This window comes from Zingiber officinale, chromosome 6A, assembly GCF_018446385.1.
Source record: "Zingiber officinale cultivar Zhangliang chromosome 6A, Zo_v1.1, whole genome shotgun sequence".
NCBI classification, from domain to species: domain Eukaryota; kingdom Viridiplantae; phylum Streptophyta; class Magnoliopsida; order Zingiberales; family Zingiberaceae; genus Zingiber; species Zingiber officinale.
Window position 1 is genome coordinate 111,124,871 of NC_055997.1, and position 21,421 is coordinate 111,146,291.

Consider the following 21,421-nt stretch of genomic DNA (forward strand, 5'->3'; position numbering starts at 1 on the left):
GCTTATTTAACTAACAGAGTCTAGTGAGGAGGATCTACAAAATGTTAATGATTAAAATTGTTATATCTTCAGATTAAACATTGTTAAGCTAAATTTTAGATCTAAATATTCATGGTTATATCACTTGTCTTGCTCTATTAGTCATTATTATTATTTTGATTAAAACTAGTGTGTATGCGTATGTGTTATAATATAATTCTGTAGATATAGACATGTCTGACGTTGGTGACCAGATTGTTCTACAGATTATCAGGGGTTGGTAAGTATTGGTGTTATTAATCTTATTCACTGCATCTATTTTTTTTAACATATTTGGTTCATTTTATTTGTTAAATGTCGTTTTACCCCAGATGGTCATAGAGTAGCTGCATACGTCACCTAGAAATTTAAAGAGCGATTTAGCCCCGCTGGTACTACATGGAAGCAGGTAGATCTGGATATATATGAAGCAATTTTATTACAATGAGTTTTTGGTAAGCCATTTTAATTATCATGATTTTGTTATGTTTTTTATAATAATTTGTGAACATATTATTGCAGAAAAGATATACTTGGGAGACAGGGCACGAGGCAGAATTTTATGTTACCTAGAACACAGCTTGTGCCAAACTATACAAAAACATGTTATACAAAGCAAGACAAAAGGGAATAAAACCATCCTATGTACCTGAGAATATTTGGGATGCATGGCGAGTCATCTGGGTTGCAGACAGATGGCAGGAAAATGCAATGATAGCTTGACCCAATAGAAAGTGTGAGCTGGTTGGCCCTAGTACCGGAGTGACAAAACATACCGCTGGATCCCGATCGATCGTCGAGCATGCCTTAGACTTGGTGAGTTTTCAATTTTAAAATTCTATAAGAGTTTTGTACCTAGAACATACCGCTGGAAATATTTACATTCTTTAATATTTAGGAACATGATCTACAGCGACCTCCTACTTGTTGGGAGATATTTACCAAGACACATAAGTCAAAAGATGACAACTTTATAGATCGTCGATCACCAGCATTAGACGTAAGAATCTACACTTGAATATATTTGACTATTAACAATGATTATCTATCATTTTAGTAAATATCTGACAATACTTTTTTTTAATGTAAATAGGAAGAAATTGCCGCTAGGGTTGCACAGGCGTCTCAGCCTAGTTTAGAGGGAGGTGAGGAGTAGACTTTATCCACTGACCAGATAAATGAAATTTATTATGATGTGGTTGGTGGAAGGAAAAAGACCTCCACCCTATATAGTCTTGGGGCTCAGGAGAGAGTTGTATATGATCAGGCGATGACTCTTAGGGTCAGGGGTCGTCCCAGTACATCATCGAGTGCGTCCGAATCATCTATTAGAGTAGACGCCTTAGAGAAAGAAAACGCAGATTTGAAGACCCGACTCTCGAGCTTAGAGGCAGAATTTCGAGCAGAGCGGCAATCCCGATTGGATCTTGAGAAAATTGGGCGGGATATGCAGGCCTTCTTGGATCAAATGAGTGCAATGCCGTATCGTTTTGCCTCTCAGGAGACTCAAGACCCTAATAATCCCCCTGATCCGTAGATTGTCATAGGTATCTTGATGGTTAACTTTTTATTTTTTTTTCACTAATTTTTTTGTTTCATGAAACTATGCCTAACATTGTATTATATCTTTTTATGAATATCTATACAACACCATCATCATATATCCAAACTAGCATTCAGGTATGCAAAATAAATTCATAATATTAAATTTAATATGTTACTCATAATTATGTATTAGTTTGTTCTATGTTTTATGAATAATCTATCGTATTAAAATTTTTGCAGGATTGATTACTACTCGCTAGCTTAGGATTGGATTTTTTTTACTACAAGGTGTTGTATTGTGTTTTTAAATTCTAGATGTTGTAGTACTATACAATTAGGTGTTTATGGTTAGAGATGTTTGGATATTTATCTTTGTTTTTTGATTGGATATTTAGTTTTAGTTTTGTGCTTGGATTATTGTTATTGGAGATGTTGTAGTAATGTATTTGTGTATTGTGCTTGGATTGGATATTTGGTTCGATATTTACATTCATATATTAGTTTGTATTGTCATTGTCTAATTGTGTATGTATTGTGTTGTTTGAAAACCATCGTATGTGATGATTTAGATTGTTATGAAATGTAAACAAGGACGAATGTAGAAGCAAAATGTTACTGTTGGAATTTCCAAGTATTAGAGATGGAATATCAAAATTCCGTCTTTAATTAAAGACGGAATTTTGATATTCTGTCTCTAATTTCTCCCCGAAAATTACTATTATTAAGATAACTAACAACGGAACTTTAATTTTCCATCGTTGAGTGCCTTGAAATTGTCTGAAATGTCGATACCTTGCGATAGAATTTTAATGTTCTATCTCTAATTAGAGACGAAATTTTAATCTAATTAGAGACGAGATTCTATAGTTAGCGACTGATGATTAAATTCCCGTCTATAAAATTTTAGAGACGGAATATATATTCCGTCTCTAAATAGCGACGGAATATTAAATTCCGTCTCTAAATATAGTCAACGACAAAACTCGTATCGACGCAGTGATTCCGTCTCTAATGTTGCATTTTTTTGTAGTGGTTCCTGTTGGGATCGTTCGTACTCGGCTAGAGAGGGGGGTGTGAATAGCCGCCCCAAATCGTTCGCGTTTCTTTCTACAAACTAGGGTTAGCGCAGCGGAAATAAGAACAAGAAACGAAAAACAAGAAGATCAAACCTCAACGCGTCGATGTAACGAGGTTCGGAGATAAACTCCTACTCCTCGGCGTGTCCGTAAGGTGGACGAGCCTTATCAATCCGTCGGTGGATGAGTCCCCGGAGAACCGGCTAATAATCACTCCTTCTGGGTGGAGAAACTTGCCTTCTCTTCGACTGGATGAAGCAGCAGCTTCAAGCAACGCCTACAACAGCAGGAAACCAGTCGTAGAAGCTCACACGAAGCTTCGGAACTCAACAAAGCTCAAGAGCACAACAGCAGCTCAGTAGAAAGAAGAGGAAGAAGTTATCGCGCCCTCGACCCCTTTATACCTGCGAAGAAGACGGCGAAGAAACAAGCCGTTGCCTCGCAACGGCTAAAACCCTGATCGGTCTACGGACCGATCAGGCCCTATGTTCAGGTACCAGACATGCATGCGTCTCGCTATAGTTCGATCGGTCGTGGACCGATCGGGAGGATGCCTGATCGGTCTCATGGCGTACAACTCCTAATTCGGTGCTCACTCGACACATTCCTCGAACAGAGTGGAGGACCATTGAGCTCGATTGACCTTGAGGTCCGAACGATTCTGACCGCGGATCAGGGAAACGGTATCTGATCGGTCACCGATCGATCGAGCAAACAAGGTATCACGGATCGGTCTGGTGACCGATCCAGAGCTTGGATTTTGCCCTAACCAAGTCCCAAGACTTCCAAACCAATATCCGGTCAACCTTGACCTATTGGTACTTCATCCCTAGCATCCGGTTCCCTTGACCTGCTAGAACTCCTTGCCAAGTGTCCGGTCAATCCTTTGACCTACTTGGACTTTCCAACACCGTAAGTCCGATCATCCCCGATCCATCCGGATTTTCCTTGCCCGCTTTACTCACCAGACTTTCCACCGGCTTCACTCACCAGATTTCCACCGCCTAACATCCCGCTAGGACTTTCCCACTACCGGTTTCACTCACGGACTTTCCAACCGCCTAACATCCCGCTTAGGACTTTCCCACTGCCTGGCTTCACTCACGGGACTTTTCCCGTGCAAGTCTCCATACTTGGACTTTTCCAGGCAAGTCTCCATACTTGGACTTTTCCATCAAGTCTCCATACTTGGACTTTTCGCGTGCCAAGCTCCCTGCTTGGACTTTTCCGTGCCAAGTCTCCATACTTGGACTTTTCCAATGCCAAGCTCCCTACTTGGACTTTTCCGTGCCAAGTCTCCATACTTGGACTTTTCCCGAATCAGGTCAACCAGGTCAACCCTGACCTACGGTTGCACCAATAATCTCCCAAACATCTATTCTTGTCCCACATCAAGAATAGAACTCTCTCACGAGTGTCAAACATCAACATGCAACACAACTAGGTCAACCTTGACCTAAGGTTGCACCGACAATCTCCCCAAGTCAAACATCAAAATACAACTCGAGTCACGTCAACTCGAGTCGGGTCAACCAGGTCAACCTTGACCTAAGGTTGCACCAACAATCTCCCCCTTTTTGATGTTTGACAAAACCATAATCAAGTTAGGTTAACCCGATAACCTAACTTAGGTTTTCAATCATCTTCTAATGTCCAATGTTCTTTCCTTGAACATTCTCTGGACATTCTCCCCTTAGGTTAACCCGATAACCTAACTTGGGTTCTCCAATAATTCTCCCCCTTTTTGACACACATCAAAAAGAATTACAATGTTCTTCCTCGAACATTCCTTGACATTCTTCCCTTAGCTTAGGTTAACCCGATAACCTAACTTGGGTTCTCCAATAATTCTCCAATGAACACTCTCCCCTTTTTGACACACATCAAAAAGAAAAAGGAGAGTATCAAGGTCAAGAGTTTCTTCCTAATGAAAGTCCCATACCTTTCATTGAAACTCTTAATTTCCCCCTTGATACTTAACAATCAACTTAGTGATAATCCCATATCACTAATCCTCAAAAGTCTTAAGGAGTAAAAACTCCTCCTAAAAGTCAACTCCCCCTTGACAATTAGGTAAAACTCCCCCTAAAGGTTAACTCCCCCTTGACCATTGCACCAACAATGTCTTTGTGAGTTCCAAACCTTTAGAAATCCACAAAACCCAACTTCCAGCTGAAATTTCAGACCAACTGTCGAAAATCAGAAACTGGCATGCTCTGATCGGTCCCCAGACCGATCAGAAACCCCATGGATTGGTCCCCAGACCGATCCACGCTTCACTGATCGCACTGGATCGTCACTGATCGGTCACCAGGCCGATCAGAACTTCCCTGGATCGGTCCGGTGACCGATCCACACTCTGAAATCAGAGATTTCTGATTTCCCTTCCCGGAAATTCAGAAACTCCTAAAAAATTCCAGAAAATTCGAAAAAATGTGAAATTTTGAGGATACATTCCTCATAACATATACTATCATGGAAAAATAGTTTTCTATGAGAATAACTTCCATTTTCAAATCTTGATACAAAATTCAAAAACTTTGAAATAATTCAAAGTTAAGTCAACTTTGTATCACAATGTTCAATGATGAATGTTATCACTAGGAAAGCTTCATCAAGGTTTTTCAAAACAATTTTGAAATGATTTCAAACCCTTTAATTTGGGACCACAATCTTAGGGCTATATGTACATGACTTGTACACAAGCTTTCCCTATGATCCTCCATTTCTTGAATTAGGGTCATCTAGGTACAAGGACTATGCACCTTGATCCTAACTCATGATCCTAATATCTCACACACATCTAAGGTGTATCAAACCACATTCAAGTCAATTTGATGTGAGATATGGATTAAGGTCAACTTAGGCTAAGTTCTCATGCATTTTCTAAACACCAATTTGATCTCAATATCAAATTATATGTTTGTCCTTAAATCAATTTCATTGATTATAATGCAAGAGATGATGACATGGCATATAATGATATCATGAGTAAAAACATGTGCCAATGTCATGATGTCATGGCATAAAGTTTGAAAACTTAAATAAAGCATGACATATAAACTAGCCTAAGCATTATCATGACATTTCAAATGATAATAAAACTAAACATGATGTCATGACATGGCATATGACAACCAATCATGGCAAGTTGGCACAAATAAAATACCTAAATTCCCTATCTAAGTATCCTTAGCCTTAGCTAACTTAGAATCTAACCCTAGATTGCCCATATATCCCTTAGAGAAAACCAAAATCCCAATTATGGTATTTCTCTAGGTTTTCTTAAATTGTGCCAAATAAGATTGAAATCGATATTTTTCAAATATGGCACAATTTACTCTTTAAGGAGTAAATAATAATTCTTTTTCATTTTCAAAGGTTATCAAAACCTTGAAAATGCTCCTTGAGTGTCAATTTCCTCAAAGTTGGGTTAACTACCCTTCTAATCGGAGTTGACACTCTCTAACCCATCTATGGGGTAGAGAAGATGCTCCTAGGAACCCAATACCTATTAGAGCTCATTGGGTTCACTAAATATTCACTAGGGATAACTTCCCTAGCAACCCTCCTAATGACCCTCTTAGGCTTTAAAGCCTTGGCCATTTGGGACTCATCAAGATCAACTCTAGGGGTGACTCCCCTTGTGACCTTGATGTTGGTCTTCCTAGCCCTAGGTTTTGTTCCATAATCGAATGGAACATTATGATAAGTGGGCTTGACCACTTGAGACTTAGGTTTGTGACCCAAACCTTTCTTGTTCTTGGACATTGGTTTTTGACCCTTAAACCCTAGAGATGACTTCTCCAAGTTCTTAAGAGCCTTTTCCAAAGTATCAAGTCTTGACCTCAAGACTTGATTCTCCTTCTCTAATACCTCAATTTTTAATTTTTCATTTTTCTTTGAGGTATTCCTAGGCATATGTCTAGATGATTTGGGATTTCTATCTAGGTTTCCCTTAACCTTAGATGAGTTAATCCTAGGGTTGGCTTTCCTAGTGTTATCCTTATCTAGACTAACATCTTTGGCACCTAAGCACATATATTGGTTCCTAGAATTATCATGCTTATCATTCTTGACAATTGCAATAAAACTACTAGCATGAGTCTTATTATTATTGCAAGAGTGTGCCTTAAATGTTACCTTAGGGTTTGCCTTAGCTTCCCCTATCGACGTGCTCGGTCTCTTGTCCTTGTGAGATTGCCTCCCCCTCGGACATTGACTCCGATAATGTCCCCTTCGCTTGCATTGGAAGCACACCACGTGCTCCTTGCCCTTGCGTGTTGGGACTCCGACTTCCTTGATCTTTGGCGCCGGTGGAGTCTTTCTAACCCTCTTTGGACACTTACTCTTGTAGTGCCCAAACTTCCTACACTCAAAACACATTATGTGTAATTTGCTTGAAATCACAGTGTTTGAGTTACCTAGGGTTGTGGATGTAGATGAGCTTTCTTCTTCATCCCTTCCGGAGGTAGATGCTTCTTCTTGCTCCGAACTTGAACAAGAGGAACTCTCCTCCTCTTCTTCCTTGGATGTTGAGTAGCCCTCAACTCCCAATTCGCTCCCTCCATGATGTGAGCTACTTGGCTCACTAGGCTCCTCTTCATGGCTTGAAGTGGAGCTCTCCTCATGGTACTTGGCCAAGTTATCCCACAACTCCTTGGCATTGTTGTATTTACCTATCTTACACAAAACACTAGTAGGTAATGAAAATTCAATTGTTTTAGTTACCTCATTGTTGATCGTGGATTGGTGGACTTGTTCCTTCGTCCACTTGTTCTTCTCTAGAGGCTCTCCTTCTTTATCCATTGGAGGAGTAAACCCTTCTTGTACACAAAACCAGTTCCACATATTAGTCCTAAGAAAATACATCATCCTTACCTTCCAATATGCGAAGTTGTCGTTGTAGAAGGGTGGAATGGTGATGTCTTCTCTAAATTGATCCATCTCTAGCTTGTGCTCCCACGGGTGTGAATCCGATGAAGAGCGGCCTCGCTCTGATACCACTTGTTGGGATCGTTCGTACTCGGCTAGAGAGGGGGGGTGTGAATAGCCGCCCCAAATCGTTCGCGTTTCTTTCTACAAACTAGGGTTAGCGCAGCGAAAATAAGAACAAGAAACGAAAAACAAGAAGATCAAACCTCAACGCGTCGATGTAACGAGGTTCGGAGATAAACTCCTACTCCTCGGCGTGTCCGTAAGGTGGACGAGCCCTATCAATCCGTCGGTGGATGAGTCCCCGGAGAACCGGCTAATAATCACTCCTTCTGGGTGGAGAAACTTGCCTTCTCTTCGACTGGATGAAGCAGCAGCTTCAAGCAACGCCTACAACAGCAGGAAACCAGTCGCAGAAGCTCACACGAAGCTTCGGAACTCAACAAAGCTCAAGAGCACAACAGTAGAGAAAGAGGAAGAAGTTATCGGACACCTCTATGAATTTCAGTACTGAAAAGACTGGAGAGATCTAAGTATCAGACACTGATCGGTCTACGGACCGATCAGTTCAGCCTGGCCCGCAGAGCCCGCTACTGATCCTTTCAGGCGCATACTCGATCGATCCGTGGACCGATCAGGCTACCGGATCGGTCCACGATCGATCCCAACTCGCCGCCCTTCCGCGACGCCGTCTCCGATCGGTCCCCGCATCGATCAGATGGGCCGATCGGCCCGTGGACCGATCACCGCCTTTTTCGCCTGTTGCTGGTCGATCGGCCACCGATCGATGCAAGAATCGAACAGAGTTTATTGATCTCGATCGGTCACCGCACCGATCGAGCAAACAGACATCGATCGGTCGGTGACCGATCCGAGCTTGGTTTTGCCCAAACCAAGTCCCAAGACTTCCAAATCAATATCCGGTCAACCTTGACCTATTGGTACTTCATCCCTAGCATCCGGTCACCCTCGACCTGCTAGAACTCCTTGCCAAGTGTCCGTCAATCCTTTGACCTACTTGGACTTTCCAACACCGAAGTCCGATCATCCCCGATCCATCTGGATTTTCCTTGCCCGGCTTTACTCACCAGACTTTCCACTGCTTCACTCACCAGATTTCCACACCGCCTAACATCCCGCTAGGACTTCTTTCACCGGTTTCACTCACCGGGACTTTCAACTGCCTAACATCCCGGTTAGGACTTTCCCACCTGGCTTCACTCACCAGACTTTCCCGTGCAAGTCTCCATACTTGACTTTTCCAGCCAAGTCTCCATACTTGGACTTTTCCCCAAGTCTCCATACTTGACTTTTCGCGTGCAAGCTCCCCGCTTGGACTTTTCCGCTAAGTCTCCATACTTGGACTTTTCCAGCCAGGTCCCTCTTTGACTTTTCCGTGCCAAGTCTCCATACTTGGACTTTTCTCGTGTCAAGCCAGTCAACCACCTACTTGCACCAATAATCTCCCAAACATCTATTCTTGTCCCACATCAAGAATAGAACTCTCTCACGAGTGTCAAACATCAACATGCAACACAACTAGGTCAACCTTGACCTAAGGTTGCACCGACAATCTCCCCAAGTCAAACATCAAAATACAACTCGAGTCACGTCAACTCGGGTCAACCAGGTCAACCTTGACCTAAGGTTGCACCAACAGTTCCCAATCAGCTACATCAAAAAAAATGATTAACTAGGCTGGGTAACGTCGAGCTTGAGGAGACCGGTCCGGCCCCACGAAAATTTCCCACCGGCCACCAGGGTAAATCGGGAAGCGCTCGCAGCGGGCAGCCCAGGAGCCCAACATCCTTTAGTTGCGTGTCCCATTTGGAGGAAAAATTTCTGCAAATTCGCCATAGTTGAGGCTCGAACCGTGGGTGTCTGGATGACAACCTAGATGTCCTACCGCTGCACCATAGCCCCGGGAGCCAATATGTCACATCAATGTCACATCATAAATGTAAAAATCTTTTAGGACATCTCTAATGGTTAAAACTCTAAATGAGTTTTTTTTCATGATTCCAATATGCTATCTCAATAATATGAAAGCTTATTAAAATATCTCCAATGGTTAAAACTCTAAATGAGTTTTTTTTATGATTCCATTCATAGCATGAGTTGCATGACTTCATGTATATTACATCAAATTCGAGATAAAAAATTAGGTTTGTGTTTTCACTACTGCTCTTGAACTATAAACCTCAAACCTTACCTCTACAATGGTTCAAGACTTTCTATTCAACTTTTTAAATTTTACAAACCTCTCATAAATCTTGCATTGGAGATGCATGCTCTTAGGACATCTCCAATGGTTAAACCTCTCAATAATATTTTTTTTATAATTTTCAATATGTCACATCAATATCACATCACAAGTATAAAAACCTACTATTATTTCTACAATTAAAAACCTCCATACAATTCTTTTGTGTGTGTCCTACATTATAAACCACATATATTTATTTATTATTATTATTTTCATTTAACATCTCTATATAATTTTCATTTGATATTTTAATTAATTATGATCTCTAATTTAATTTATTTATAATTTATAATTAATAAATTAATAAATTTATGATTTTAATTTAATTTAATTTATAATTTTTTATTTAATATTTAATTTACTTATAAATTTAATTTAATTATAGTCATTTGTATATATATTTTTAATTAATCTCAAATATATTTATTTCCAAAAAAAATTACTATTTTAATTATTACTAACTATTTATGAAATAAAATATTATAATTAAATATTTTATCAAATAATTTATTTTTTAATTATTTGAAAAAAGTTAATCATGAACATTAATAATTAAGGGTGAATATTAATTAATGACTCTACCTTTAGAAGGGAAAATAGATTTGAAAATTAAAATCTATTCTTGAATTAAAAATTCTAAATCTCTCTTGTACCATCATAAAACTTTTTTATTAAAGTTTTTTAATTTTATAAATCTTCGACAAACTTGCATTGGACATGGGCTTAACGCTTGCATTGGACCTACGCTTAAGCAGAGGAGACTTTACGGGCCGTGGGCTTTACCAATTCAACCTTTGAAACAAACCCTACCTCTGTGTTTCTGAATCTGGTCTTCCCCGTCGTGATTCCTTCCGCCCATACGCGATGCGCTACGCCTCGCCTTCCCCGCGGCTGATCTCCCGCCTCCTCTGCACGCTGCCGCAGAAGCTCACTAACTTGCAATTCCAAGTCCGCGAACGTGTCCTCAAGGAGGCGCGGTGCTGGCTCACGGAGTACCTCCATTCCGCTCGCGCCATCCCCTTCTCCCACGCCGACTCCATCGTCTCCAACGCTCCCTTCTCCCTCTCCGCCTTTGTCGCCCGGATCCCCTTCCCTCCAAGCGTCGTTGGCGTGGACTTGAAGCGCATCTTCCGCCGCTTCCTCACATACCACCCCCTCAACGAGTACGACTTTTTTTTCGAGAGCATCGGCCTCCCTCCCTCCTCCTCCTCCTCCACTGCCGTTTCCGCCTACCCCAGTGACTTCCTTTCCGACGACGGTTTGCTCCTTGCTACAGCCTCGGCGCTGGTTCACTACGGCTTCCCTTGGACGAAGCTCGGCCTCCTCTACCGTGAGGAGCCCCGCATCTTTTCATCAGGCTCCGACAAACTTATTCCCAGGCTTCTCACCTTCGAGGCCCGTGGCTTTCACCGCGCATGCATCATCGGCATTTGCCTTGCTTTCCCCTCCGCGCTGAGTGCAGATGCTGACCCTGGTGGCGAAATCGATCACTTGTTTCAGTATCTGAATAAGGTCTTCCTCGACTTCGATCTTTCACAATCCGTCCCGGAAAACAATGTGGACATCTTCCTCCAGGTGTGTAGGAATATTCGTGTGTTCTATGATTTGGATTCTAGAAAGGGAACGATGGGCGAGCTGATGTGCAAGAACCTTCGGAAGATATTTCTTGAGCTGGATGCTGCGTTAATAGCTCAAAAATTGAAGTTTTTCATCAATTTAGGGATGGAGGCTTCTGAAGCTGGGCATTTCATTCTTAAACATGCTGATATTTTCAATACCGATTTGGAAAACCCTAGCATTTTGATGCCAGAGTATCTCAAATCCATTGGTTTGAAAAAGGATAATGTCGCTACGCTGTCTGGGAGCTTTCCTTATGTGATGGGCAAGAATAAATTAGGGAATTTGCCGGCTACCTTGAAAGCCATGAATCTGCACAATTGGTTCCTAGGCAAGATCTTGAATGGGAATCTCCATTATCTCTCGCCTGAATTTATTCTAACTAGCTCTCATGACACATCATCAGAGAAACGGTTTCGTCATGGTTTGGAAAGGCTAAAATCAGCAAGGATGAATAAGTTTTTGGACAAGAAAGTGGAATTCTTGCTGAGTATCGGATTTGGGGAGAATGAGCTGACACTCAGATCCGTATCAGCACTCCAAGGCCCAAACGACCAACTGCAGGGGCGCTTCGATTGCATTCTGGGGCTGGGTATTGAGTACTCCATGGTTTGCAGGATGGTAAATACAAAACCCATTATATTGAAGCAGTGCAAAAACACCTTCCGTGAGAAGGTGGATTTCCTTTGCAATGACATGGGCTTCTCGTTGGAGTACCTTTATCATTTCCCTGCTTTTCTTTGTTTTAATCTCGAGAACAGAATCAGGCCTCGATACAAAATGCTAAACTGGCTTAAAGAACATGGCTTGCTGAATAAGTCCTTTTCTCCGTCCACCATCTTAACATATTCTGAGAGCAAATTCGTGACTACCCTCTATCGTCTCCATCCAGCTGCTCCTAAACAGTGGTTGGAGCGTCACTCATACAGAGTTGACAGAGATGGAAATCAAATAAGCTTATTTTCTTCCCGACCTGTTCCTAAAGATCAGGCTTGAAGAATTGACAAATTAATACCCCTGGACTTCACACTGTACGTGTAAACTATTCGGAATTCATGATTTATTTCATGACAATTCAGTTGATTCTCCAGAACTAGCATTTATGGATTTACTGTTGAGTTTCTTATTCCAGTTTGCTGACTCAACGCCTATTAGGGCATCCCATAGGGGACGAAATTGTTGGATTTTAAAAATATATCTCCATTTTCAAACCTATTATCATTGGGTGATTTGGATTTTTGGTTTAAATAAAAAACTTAGGGGGTGTTTAGTTGATAGGTTTGGGAATGAAGGAATGAAATGATAGTAAAAGATGATGTTTGGATTGTGAGTTTGGAATGACAATTTGGGAATGATTTTTAGATTTATGGGAATCATTCAAACTCATATAACTAGGTGGGTTTCATTTCCATTCTCATTCTCATTCCCATTATATCTCACTATCAAATCCATACTTGTAGTCATTCCCATCATTTAACCAAACGCCACCTTAATTCTAAAATCAAGAATCAAGTTTGTACCAAATTTTTGTGGTCCATTACTATCTAGCCACCATCTTTCTCTCTCTCTCTCTCTCTCTCTATCTCAAATTCCAATGGTTAAAATTTTGATAAAGTCGAGGTAAATGTTTTCTTTATGTGTTAGTCATTATTCCAAAAACTAATAGTCGTCCGTGATTTATCTTTTCCGTGTTGGTCCTGGGACGAGTTGGCGGAGGCGCTGGGAGCGAACGTATTCGTCTTTTTTTTTTTTTTAAATTGCAATGGCTAAGATAATAGGCTAATAAATTTACTTTTTAGGTTTATCATTGGGATACTTAGTAGGTTTATAATTTATGATGTGGTATGTGGTAAAAATGAATTTACTTTTTAGATTTTACCATTGAGGATGCCCTTAGGAGACCTGATCTCAAGTCTTTGTTAGCTTTCACTTAAGTGACACTCATCCATCCTTCATCCTTGTAAATTTGCTAAATTCTTTTTCTGCACTGGATTTTAGAAAATAAATAGATAAATTAAGGATTTAGGAATATTAATATCCCCTCATACTCTAACTTGGATGTTTGCTAAATTCTGTTTCCTTATTAGTTCTACTACTTCAGTAAGCTGGGATCTGCTTTCATCTACCTTGGCTTTAGTCCGGTGGAGCAACTGAACATGGCATGCAAGTGTTTTTTTTTCCAATTGTTTTTAACTTATCTTATTGGCTGTATGTTATTTGTAATTAAACAATCATCATCGAACAACTAGAAAGAACTTTTCTGTGATGGGAACAGACTGTTTTTTGGAATTTCATCCCTGTGAAGCTCCTCCGGCCTTTTTCTTTGTTTTTTTTTATGGGAAGACAAGCTTCCTGGAACTAACAGGGTTTTTATCAAAGCAGCTTGAACTTGCCAATGTACAACCCAGTTGATTGCAGCTTTTGGCCAGTCTAACAGGCAGTCTTGATCTCCGTTTTTTATTTCTGCTATCTATTAAATCAAGCAATCTACTCTTCTCAAAATGCCCCTATGCTCAAAGGTATTTGTCATGCTAAAAAAATTTATTTTACATGCATGCTAAAAGGTTTTGTTTCACACATAATAGTTCTCTTCCTAAACTCATGTTCCATAAGAGCCTCAATCAATTGGCAAAATAATAAATATCTGCAATTCTGTAGTATCAGCTACATCTAGAGCTCATAATATTGATGGATCGTCTCATTGTTGTGTAGTATGAAAGAGAACTTTTCACTTTGGAATCGCCTCTGCGATTTAACATGTAAGTTTTCTTAGTCTTGTATGAATGTATATTAGTGTTGTTACTTTATTTTAAAAATATTGTGATCTATCCTTTTCTCTGTGCTTTTTTTCAATATATATGGAACATTCAAGTTCCCATAGATGTTACAAAGGTGTTGTTTCCCATAGTCTTGTATGAATATATGTCGTCTCGCTGTTGTGTTGTTTCTTGTATGAATGTATAGTTTTTGTGTTTCCTAATAAACAAAGGTGTTTGATGTCCAAAGATTCCTAGGATTCAATTCTAATCATGGTACACATTCTTAGCACTCAACACTTTCTTTATATGTTATTATGCTACAATACTCACCAATACCTGTATTACCCAAAAAATTAATACTCACAAACTTTAGTTATATACCTTATTTAGACTTCTAAAAAAATCTTGTCTTGAGTAGTTTTAACATAAAGCTACTGATAAATTTTAGCTTATTATATTCCTTTCAAATCGAGACCTATTTAATTTGGAACTCTTTTGATTTTGGCTATAATTAAAAAAAAACTTATTTTGAACATTATTCACTAATCAATAAATTTTAGATGAAAGTCATTAATGGGACTCCTTCGAGTGTTATCATGTCTACCAATTTTAGTTTCACATAAATAGAGTGGGTTTCTAATAGAATTCTAGCCTTGAGTAGTTTTGGCATAAAGTGACTAATAGATTTAAGTTTATCAGATTCACTTTAAAATAAAATAAATGTATTATTGATACTCTCTTAAGTCTAGTCAAGCCGAAATTTCCAATTTAACCATTAGTGACTTTTAACTAAAAATTATGATGAATTTAAATTTATCAACTTCACTTCCAAACAGAACCAATATATTTAGGACTCTCTTAAATGTGATCCAACTCAAATTTTTTGATTCTGAACATAATTTAGTCATTAATAGGTTTTGAACAAAAGTAAAGACAAGTTTATGAAATTCACTTTAAATTAAGATCTATATATTTATTAGACTCTCTTATGAGTGTTATCATGTCCATCAATTCTAGTTCAGATATCTGTGAATTTCTAAAAAGATTCCTGGCTTAATAGTTTTGGCACAAAGTTACTAATGGACTTATGCTTTGGATATTCACTTCAAAATAATATATATGTATTCCTATAATTCTTGAGTCTTGTCATGCTTAAATCTCCCCAATGCTCAAATTTTATGGCTTTAAACATTATTTAGATACTAGTGAGTTTTGACAAAAATTACTAATAGATTTAGGATACATCAAATTCACTCTAAATTGTAATCCATGAATCTTTGAGACTATCCAATATGATTATACGCATTAATTTTTGTTTCAAACTCTATTTATTTTCCTATGAAATTTTTATTTAAAAAAAAAGCCTTAAATGGTTTTGTCATCGCTAAAAAATTCAGATTCATTCTAAAACATGAGTGTATTCCTATCAGTGTGGTCAAGCTCAAAAACTTTATTATTGATTTTAAAAGATGGATTAGAGTTGTTAAAATTAGGAAGTGTCAACGACTTAATTCAACGAATAACCACTATAATTATTCAATCATTAAATAGCAAATGCAATTTTACTTACTCTAAAATTGCGTGTACGATGTTCGTAATCTAAAGTATAGTGGATATTATAATGGGTAATGGAGTAGGCTATAGATGTTTTAATGCTAAATCTATGTTAATTATTTTATCGTCGGTGTAGCTTAACGTTTGAATAAGGAAAGGTTTAGGAAGACAGGGTGAGCATTCGGTTAATTCAATTAATTTGATATTAATTTTATATAATTTTTTATTATTATTATTTTAAATAAATTTAATTAATTTAGTATTAACTGAAATAATTAATTTAATTAATTTAATTTTAACTAATATTAAATCGGTTTTCGATTAATTCGATTTTCGATTAATTCAGTTTTCGCTTGGCCTTCCCGGTGGCAGCTCTGCCCGCCTCCTCTGCACGCCGCCGCAAAACTCACCAACTACCTCCACCTCGCCCGCGCCATCCCCTTCTCCCACGCCGACACCATAATTTCCCACGCCCCCTTCTCCCTCTCCGCCTTCGTCGCCCAGGTCCCCTTCTCTTCGAGCGCCGCTGGCGTGGATTTGAAGCGCATCTTCCGCCGCTTCCTCACATACCACCCCGTCAACGATTACGACTTTTCTTTTCGAGAGCATCGACCTCCCTGCCGCCTCCGCCTACCCCAGTTATTTCCTTCCTGACGACGCTTTGCTCCTTGCCGCAGTCTCGGCGCTAGTGCACCACGGCTTCCCTTGGACGAAGCTCGGCCTCCTCTACCGTGAGGACCCCAGCATCTTCACGGGATCAGATTCCCCGTGGCTTCCACCGCACATCCATCATCGGCATTTGCCTCTCTGTCCCCTCCGCGCTGAGTGCAGACGCTGACCCTGGTGACGAAATCGATCACTTGTTTCAGTATCTGAATAAGGTCTTCCTCGACTTCGATCTATCACACTCTGTCCCGGAAAACAATGTCGATATCTTCCTCCAGGTGTGTAGGAATATTCGTGTGTTCTATGACTTGGATTCTAGAAAGGGAACGATGGGCGAGCTGATGTGCAAGAACCTTCGGAAGATATTTTTTGAGCTGGATGATGCCTTAATAGCCCAAAAATTGAAGTTTTTCATCAATTTAGGAATGGAGGCTTCAAGCTGGGCATTTCATTCTTAAACATGTTGATCTTTTCAATATCGACTTCGACAATTCTGCCATTGTGATGCCAGAGTAGTGCATTGGGTTGGATGAGGATGAGGTCGCTTTGTTGTGTCGGAAGTATCCTTATGTGAAGGGCAAGAATAAATTAGGAATTTGCCGGCGACGATGAAAGCCATGAATATGCACGAGTGGTTCCTAGGAAAGATCTTGAATGGGAATCTCCATTATCTCTCGTCTGAATTGTAAGTCTACGAATGTCAATATGTATATGTAAATTAAGTTATTATATATTCCTTAACGCCCAAGGTTTTGAATATGATATTTTATATTTGAATATGATATAAACATATCTGGACTCAGGATGACTTTCAAGTATGAAAAAAATTAGAATAACCTCTTAGATAATTATGTTTTTTCCTTTGACCTCTCTTCTTGCTTAGCTTCTTTAATGGAGCAAAGACCTATAGACGGAGGATCATTTGTAACATTTCATTTATACAATCCATTATTGTTTACATAAATTGTCTCTTAATATAATCATTCTCATATTTCATGAATATGATGAAATATGAGAATAATCTTTCATGTTCCTTTAAATGCATTCATTCTCATATTGTATAAATAGGAGAATTATCTTTTCATTGACCAATATGAATGTATCTATTAATCATAATTGACACTCGAGATAAGGTTGAGTTGATTAGTATGGAGCAGAGTTGCTATCATAGGGTAAGAGTTCGAATCTCGACAAAGTCAAGGGAAAAAGCCCTTCTCAGCACTGGCCAACTGCAATTTCCCGATTTACCTCCTCACAGATGGTCGTGGGGCTGACTGTACGTGTGGGGTCGCTGAGATAGCAGATTCCACCTATACTATTATTAATTATAATTGTGTTTATTTAATCATGCTATTTAATTACAATAAAATCAAAGAATATGAACCATCATACATGTGAGTCATTAATAATAAATAAGCCCCTAGGGCTATGGTGTAGCGGTAAGGATGCTCAGTTGTCTTCCAAATACCCATGGTTTGATTCCTAGGTACAGTGTATTTGTAGAGATTTTTCCTCTAAATGAGGCTTTTAGGTCATCCGCCACAAGTACTTTCCGATTTATCCTGATGGCCGGTGGAAAACTTCTTTCGGGTCGGGCCAGGCCAGGCCAGTAACCTAGCCTTGTTAATCATTTTTTTTCATTAATAAAATATTATTTCTAATATAAAATAAAATATTATTTCTAACATTCTCCCACATGACACACATGACTTTATACACTTCAATGCACAAAACATAAATTATTATTTTAAATTGGTCAATCATAAATCATCAGTAAGCAAAAACTAGTAAGGTTCATGGTGGTTGTACATAATTAGTTCAACATATTTCCTTCCATGTATTACAATGATCCCATCTGGAAGTTAATAAGATGGAACGACCGGAATGTTGTAGCTACAATGCAAACCAAGTCTCCATGACTCGGAAGGGGGAGGGTGTGATGTGCTATCTTCTATGTTGACCAAGTCGTCAGAAGCTCTCTGGTAAACACTACAAGTAGACAGCGAATGGGTTACCCCAGTCCCTAGCACCTCGATGCTTGAGGCAGGTCCCAATAATATATAAGAAGCAGGCTAAATAGTAGAATAATGAAATGCGGGAAGAATAAGCATGGAAAACATACCCTGGCCCAGAGGGCGCCCTCTGGTAGACCCGTGAGTTAGTCGTAACACTGATCGAGTCGTTGTGATATAGAAGAGTAGATGAATATGAGCCAGATGAGGAGTTGGATTTTGGGGCACAAAGTTAGACACGACATGGATCCGGATGATGGTACACAGGATGAAATACGATAGTGACACACATGTCAGGATGTGATAATGGCACGCAAGTCGGAATACAGTGTCAGCACATAGGTCGGAACATAGCAACGACAAGCAGGCCGAAATATAGGAACAACGCGAAGGACAAAGATAGGTCGGATCGAAGACTAATGGCAGCTGGAGCTTGGAGGCATGATCAACAGCGTCGGAAATGTATAACAGCATGTATTGGTGAAGTTGGCAACGACAAGAAACTAGGAGGCAATGAAGAAGGCCAAACTAGGTAGTCGGGGAGCAGATCCGGTAGAACCCGGTGGCTAGGATGCAAATCCAACTATCAGGGTGGACGATGGAGCAGAGAGGGGAGGCATTTGGGTTGGTCGTGGCTGCCTACGACTCTGACGATCCGGCTCCCCATGACGAAGGAGGTGATGACATTGCTGAGGCGATAGCCTATTGAGGCACTGCTCATGTGAAGGAGGTGTGGTCGGCAAAGGCATGGCTGGGGAAGGCAGTGGCGCAGTTCATGCAAGGAAGAAAAGGGGCGACCAACGAGGGCGACTACTCGCGTGAGGGGAGGTTGCAGGTAATGGCGGGGCGGCGTCAGAGGGAGGCGGTGCGACAGCGATCTCGTGCGTGAGAGGTCGCGTGCATACACGAGAAGATGAGAGGAGCGACGCTGTCTGCGTGATGAAATGGAGGAAGGCCGGAGGCATGCTTGATCGGTGGTAGTGGTGGCTGATGAGAGAGGGGGACGTGGCATGCGTCCGAAGCGGCGACGACGTGTCTCAATCGGCCCAGAAGCATGGCTGTGTTGGCGACCTCGACATGGAGAAGGGAGGTGGTGATGACTCAAACACCAAGAAAACCCCCCCCCCCCCCCTCGCGTTGATGAATAGTGCTCCATAAATACTAAAACCCTCAATATGTGGAAAAACCAAAATGCCCTCCCTTATTCCATGTGTCTTCTCCGTTACTCTCCACCGCATCACACAATATTAGTTATATACTTAACATGAACACAATGAGATATAACTTAATGGTTCATCCATAATATTTTTATGAGACAAATCATATTAATAATTGCATAATTCATTCATGTATACACCAATATAGAAAAACAGGACACATATTATGTATCAAAAATAACTTTTAAAGAGCTCAAGAGTCAAATATAAAAGAGTATAAACTTAATTATGGAGTCATTAATAATTTTTCATAATATCCATCCTTATGACATGTTTATTAAATGTCTTTGGTGGCAATCCTTAAGTTAATGGATTCACAATCATAAGGTGGGTACTAATGTGCTCAATTGACATTTTTTGTTTCCGAACTTCTTTAACTATAAAGTATTTTATTTCCATGTGTTTAACACCTTTTGAATATTTGTTGTTCTTAGAAACGAAGACTACCGCGACATTATTACAAAAAAAACTTTCAATAGCTTGACAATTTTGTCGGCTATTCCAAGTTCTGAAATAAAGTTCTGCAGCCATAATCCATGAATGGTGGCCTCAAAACAGGTCACAAACTCAGCTTCCATAGTTGAAACAGCCATCATTGACTGCTTTGCACTTTTCCATGAAATTGCTCATCCAACTAAAAGGAACAAATAGCCAAATGTGGATTTTCTAGAATCCAATTATCTAACAAAATCTAAATATGAGTATCCTATTACTTCAAGATGATTGGATCTCCTATAAGTGAGCATGTATTTTTTCATCTCTTGTAAATATCGCAAAACTTTCTTTACAACTTTCCAATGATCCAATCATGGATTACTTTGATACTTGGCCATCATTCCAACAACAAAATTGATGTCTAGTCTGGTACGAGTTTGAGCATACATTAAACTTCCAACGATAGATGCATAAGGAATTTGTTCCATTTGTGTGGGTTCTAATTCATTCTTTGGACATTGTATAAGACTCAATTTATCACCTTTCTGAATTAGTACAATACTTGAAGAACATTTTTCCACCCCAAATCTCTCTAGAACTTTAGTAATATATTATTTTTGAGACAACCCTAACATTCCTTGTGATCTATTACAAAGTATTTCAATTCCTATCACACAGGATACCTCACTCATATCTTTCATTTCAAAGTTCTCCGAGATTTTCTTAGTCTCATGTAATAAATCAAGATCATTAGCAACAAGCAAGATATCATCGACATATAGAATCAGAAAAATAAACTTACTCTCACTAACCTTGATATATATATACCGATCTATAATGTTTTTCTTAAATCCAAAGGAAACTATAGTATCATTGAACTTATGATACCATTGTTGAGAAGTTTGTTTAAGTCTGTATATTGACTTCTTAAGATTAGACACCATGTGTCGCTTTCCTTTAATTGAAAACTCCTTAAGTTGGTCCATATAAACCACTTCATCTAAATCTCCATTCAAAAGGTAGTTTTCCCATCCATTTGATGTAGCTCTAAATTATAATGAGCTACCATTATCATAATAATTCTTCCTTTTTTGAGACAGTAGAAACAGTCTCTTTGTAATCAATAGTATCTTTCTGAGTAAAACCTTTGGCAACAAGTCTAGCTTTGTATCGTTCAATATTGTCATTAGTCATGTTTGGGCTTAAAGATCTATTTACATCAAACTGTCTTTGACCCTTAAAGCAATTCAACTAGATCTCAAATTTTATTGTGATCCATTGATTTCAACTCTTCAATCATAGCGTCAAACCACTTAGAAAA

General features: G+C 39.4%; 1 protein-coding gene and 1 pseudogene across 4 annotated transcripts; both read left to right on the forward strand.

Annotated features, from left to right (window-relative positions):
- Positions 1–10,659: 10,659 nt before the first annotated feature.
- Positions 10,660–14,343, forward strand: LOC121997436 (transcription termination factor MTEF18, mitochondrial-like). 4 transcript variants are annotated; one of them, XR_006116274.1, is made up of 3 exons: positions 10,660–12,078; positions 13,840–13,976; positions 14,170–14,341. XR_006116274.1 is itself a non-coding variant. In XM_042551835.1 (2 exons), the coding sequence occupies exon 1, from the start codon at positions 10,705–10,707 to the stop codon at positions 12,451–12,453; it is 1,749 nt and encodes a 582-aa protein (XP_042407769.1). In that variant the 5' UTR covers positions 10,660–10,704; the 3' UTR covers positions 12,454–12,488; positions 13,840–14,343. The 4 variants fall into 4 exon arrangements, 3 of the variants coding, with proteins under 3 accessions (XP_042407769.1, XP_042407771.1, XP_042407770.1); XM_042551835.1 differs by having other exon boundaries at positions 10,660–12,488; positions 13,840–14,343; XM_042551837.1 differs by lacking the exons at positions 13,840–13,976; positions 14,170–14,341 and adding an exon at positions 13,545–13,825.
- A 1,494-nt stretch (positions 14,344–15,837) lies between these two features.
- LOC121995149 lies at positions 15,838–17,125 on the forward strand (annotated as a pseudogene).
- Positions 17,126–21,421: the final 4,296 nt, after the last annotated feature.